This window comes from Octopus bimaculoides, chromosome 14, assembly GCF_001194135.2.
Source record: "Octopus bimaculoides isolate UCB-OBI-ISO-001 chromosome 14, ASM119413v2, whole genome shotgun sequence".
Lineage (NCBI taxonomy): Eukaryota > Metazoa > Mollusca > Cephalopoda > Octopoda > Octopodidae > Octopus > Octopus bimaculoides.
The window spans coordinates 1775253-1779132 of NC_068994.1; the positions used below are offsets into that span (position 1 = coordinate 1775253).

General features: G+C 36.6%; 2 protein-coding genes across 2 annotated transcripts in view; both read right to left on the reverse strand.

Moving 5' to 3' along the window:
- Window positions 1–1536: 1536 nt before the first annotated feature.
- On the reverse strand, window positions 1537–3872 carry LOC106870876 (uncharacterized). The gene is made up of 2 exons (XM_014917117.2): window positions 3330–3872; window positions 1537–1673 (listed from the first exon to the last, which is right to left on the reverse strand). Exons 1-2 carry the CDS (start codon window positions 3705–3707, stop codon window positions 1647–1649), a joined length of 405 nt encoding a protein of 134 aa, XP_014772603.1. The 5' UTR covers window positions 3708–3872; the 3' UTR covers window positions 1537–1646.
- The window catches only part of LOC128249419 (protocadherin gamma-A11-like), a 21439-nt gene continuing 21282 nt past the window's right edge, over window positions 3724–3880 (reverse strand). Inside the window, exon 3 of the mRNA XM_052972987.1 lies at window positions 3724–3774. Within this exon, the coding sequence (XP_052828947.1) occupies window positions 3724–3774 (51 nt within the window). The remainder of the gene's footprint in view (window positions 3775–3880) is intronic.

Below are 3880 nucleotides of genomic sequence, written 5' to 3' on the forward strand. Positions count from 1 at the left end.
CTAACGCCAACTATCAACTACTTCTAGTTTTTCTCCCTGGAGTGTGGCAAAGGTTGTTTTCTGCACATTTTCAGTGTTTATAACACCTGAGCATCTGCCACATACAAAAACTATCTTCCCAGTTAGCGTTCCTTTGATATTGCTGCACCTCTTATGTGTCCATAGCTTACATTGGGTACATCTTATGGAGTTTCTACCTGAAGGAGTTTGTGTTTTGTCTACCTTCCTACTTATTAGGACTTTGGTTTTAGCTAGGTTGACTCTAAGGCTCTTCGATTCTAGTCCTTGCTTCCACACCTGAAATTTCTCCTCTAGTTCTGATAGTGACTCAGCAATTAGGGCAAGGTCATCAGCATAGAGGAGCTCCCGAGGGCATCCCATCTTGAATTCCTGTGTTATTAACCATTAAGCAAAATAAGCACGTGCTTAAGGCATCAAGGGAAAGAAGAGGCACCACAAAAATGGTAAACGGTTTACGGCATAAAAGAAATCATTTTAAACTTGCTAAAATAAAATTCGGGATGCCTTTATCTCTACTAAGTATAGATGCAGATGTGTTAACCTAAGATTAATTTTGAGGATCTGATCAAAGACTTTGCAATTCAAAAAAGTAGGAGGAAACTTTTCAAATATAAATAAAGTGGAAGTATACAAAAATAAACATTATTTTCCCTCTTATTGTTTTGTTTCGTTTTGAAAAATTAACATTTATTTTATGGTTTGTTATTGTTTATATTTTGGAGGGCACCAAAATCTTTTAAGTGTTTCGGGCTTCGATGGGTCTTAATCCAGCCCTGTCCCTAAGCATGCATTTTGAAGGGGTTTTATCAAATGGAAAGGTAGACATTGCAGATTGACAAGATAGACATGTCCATCTTATTATAATCTTGTCATAGTACTTTGATTGATTGTACTAATTGATGGCTCATCATTAACAAAATAGAGAATAAAAGCACTAATCAGTGATGTGTGTAAAAACAAACTTGTTACCTGTCCAAATATGTTTGAGGCATATTTGGAAACCTGTAGGAAAATGTTTCATATTTTTGTCATAGAAGAGGAGATAACCACTCCAAAATGAATGCATCCATCAGTTTGTTTAGGAGGCCCTGCAATCTGACTTGGTGACTTTACATTTTTGGCAGTCGACAGGGAGAAATTTTCTCCAAGACAAAATACAGGGAATAACTTTCTTACAGGTTTACATAGGACTCAAGCATATTTGAAACGGTAATAAGTTTGTATTTATACACATCACTGCTTAGCAATTTTCTTCTGTGTGTGTGTGTGTGTGTGTGTATGTATGTACATATATACATACATATATGTAAATGTATATACACATGCACACACACACACAAACACACCACAAACTCATATAAACGTATGTGTGCAAAATCATAACATCCCATAATATTACTACCATACAGTGGTAGATTGCAGTCAAGGTATGTTAACAAACACAATAGACAATGGTAATTAGCAATTAATTATTACACAATATAAAATAGAAAAAGGTAATAAACTATAACTCACACAATATACAATTCTATATTGCAAGGAATATAAAACACAGATAATAGACAATTGCTCTAAATTCACCATCAATATCCGATATGTTAGAATAGGTGAAGATTGTGGAATCTTTAGCGTTTTGGTAACCATTTTGGAAGCTGAAACAGAAAAGAAGAATTATTAAAGAATTTAAGCAAGGATTTCGTTGAATTCTTGTAAAGAATCACAAAAAGAAGACAAGTTTGAAAACAACTGAGTAAATACTTATATTTCCATTTATAAAGAGAATCAAGTTTGGTGCCACATTTTTTCATCAACTTCACAAAGTTGGAGAGGTCCTTCATAAGGATTGTGTATTTAGAGTAATTTAGAAGGATAGAAGCCACAACATCTCCATATGGTAGAATGAGTCCTAGTATATATATATATATATTTACTATTATTCCATTTGGCTGCAGCTATGTTGGAGCACTGCCTTTGGTTGAGCAAATTGAGCCTAGGACTTATTCTTTGTAAACCTCGTACTTATTCTATGAGTCTCTTTTCTTGAACAACTAGTTTACGAGGACATAAACACACCAACATTGGTGTCAAATGATGGTGGGGGGACAAATACAGACATACAAATACATACATACATCTCTATATATATATACGATTGGCTTCTTTCAGTTTCTCTCTCAGATCCACTCACTATTATGGGCCCAGGCTTTCATCAGCCTGAGGCCATAATAGAGGATACTTACCCAAGGTGCCAAGCATTGGAATTGAACCTTGAGCAATGAGCTTGGGAACCAAATTTCAAACTCTGTGTGTCTGTCTGTCTGTCTTTGTATCTGTGTTTGTCCCCCAACACTGCTTGACAACTAGTATTGGTGTGTTTAGCCCTTATAACATAGTGGTTCGGCATAAGAAACTGATAGAATAAGTGTCAGGCTGAAAAATTAATTAGTGGTGGGGGTTAATTCATTTGACTAAATATTCTTCAAGGTGGTGCCCCAGCATGGGCGCAGTCTAAGGAATGAAACAAGTAGAAGAGAAAAGATATTTGTATATATAGGTTTAGCAAAATGTATAAATATATGTATGCATATTTACATACGCACATGCATTCACATTCATACATACAGCTGAAACTCTTCATACACACACACACACACACTGAGGTTTGCTTCAGCTGTCACTAAGCTGTCTTTGAACAAGGTACATAACTCTGTACAATCATGATTTATTAACTGAATGACCAGATCTCACACACACGCACGTATGTATGTGAAGATACCTATCTCTGTTTCTCTCTCTCTCTCTCTCTCTCTCCATAGATATATATAGAGAGAGACACATACATAAACACACATTCTTTTATTCTTTTACTTGTTTCAGTCATTTGTCTGCAGCCATACTGGAGCACAACTTTTAGTCAAGCGAATCGACCCTAGGACTTATTCTTTGTAAGCCTAGTACTTATTTACATTATTTACATTCGACGGATATTTGTCCTCATCTTGTTTGTTGTTAATACAACGTTTCAGCTGATATACCCTCCAGCCTTCTTCAGGTGTCTTGGGGAAATTTCGAACTTAGGTCCTCATTCCTAAAGTTTTTTTTTGTTTTCTTTTTATGTTATTATTCTTATTATTCTTATTATTATTGTTCAGGTCACTGCTTGGAATCGAACTCGGAATCTTGGGGTTAGTAGCCCGCACTTTTAACCACTACGCCATATGCTCGTGGGCAACTAAGGAGTAAGTAAAATTCTGTTAGAAAATTTGGAAATAAAAGTTTCAAAGCAGCACCGTGCCTGTTTCACTTACCTGAACAGTTGATGGTGGTCTCTTCTCTATAGACACAGTAGCAGCCCACTCACTTTGAGATTCATACTGTGGGTAAAAGTCTCTCTTACATTCCACAAACTGAGTATTTCTTTTATTCATCTCCGAAGAATACCTGACTGGATTACCAGGTGTGGTGCTGCTGTTCTGACAAGTTAATGTTTGATCTCTTCTGTTACACACAACTGTTTGGTCAACAGCCCTACTGGTCCTTGATCTAGACTGACCACAGTTACATTTCACAATACACAATGTGATGGACACTACAATCACCACAGATACTATTACAGCTGCTACTACAATGATGATTAATAACGTTAAGTCTATTGCTGCATCGGGCTGTAACTGAGTAGCTGTCATTATGGACGATGTCCTGTTACTGACTGTCACACTCAAAGACACAGTAGTTGTGGCTGACAACACTGGACTGCCAGAATCCTTGACCACAAGCACCAATTGGTATGAGCCAGCATCGTTGAGATGTGGTGGACGTGAGAAAGACAATTGACCAGTGAAAGAGTTCAGTGTAAACA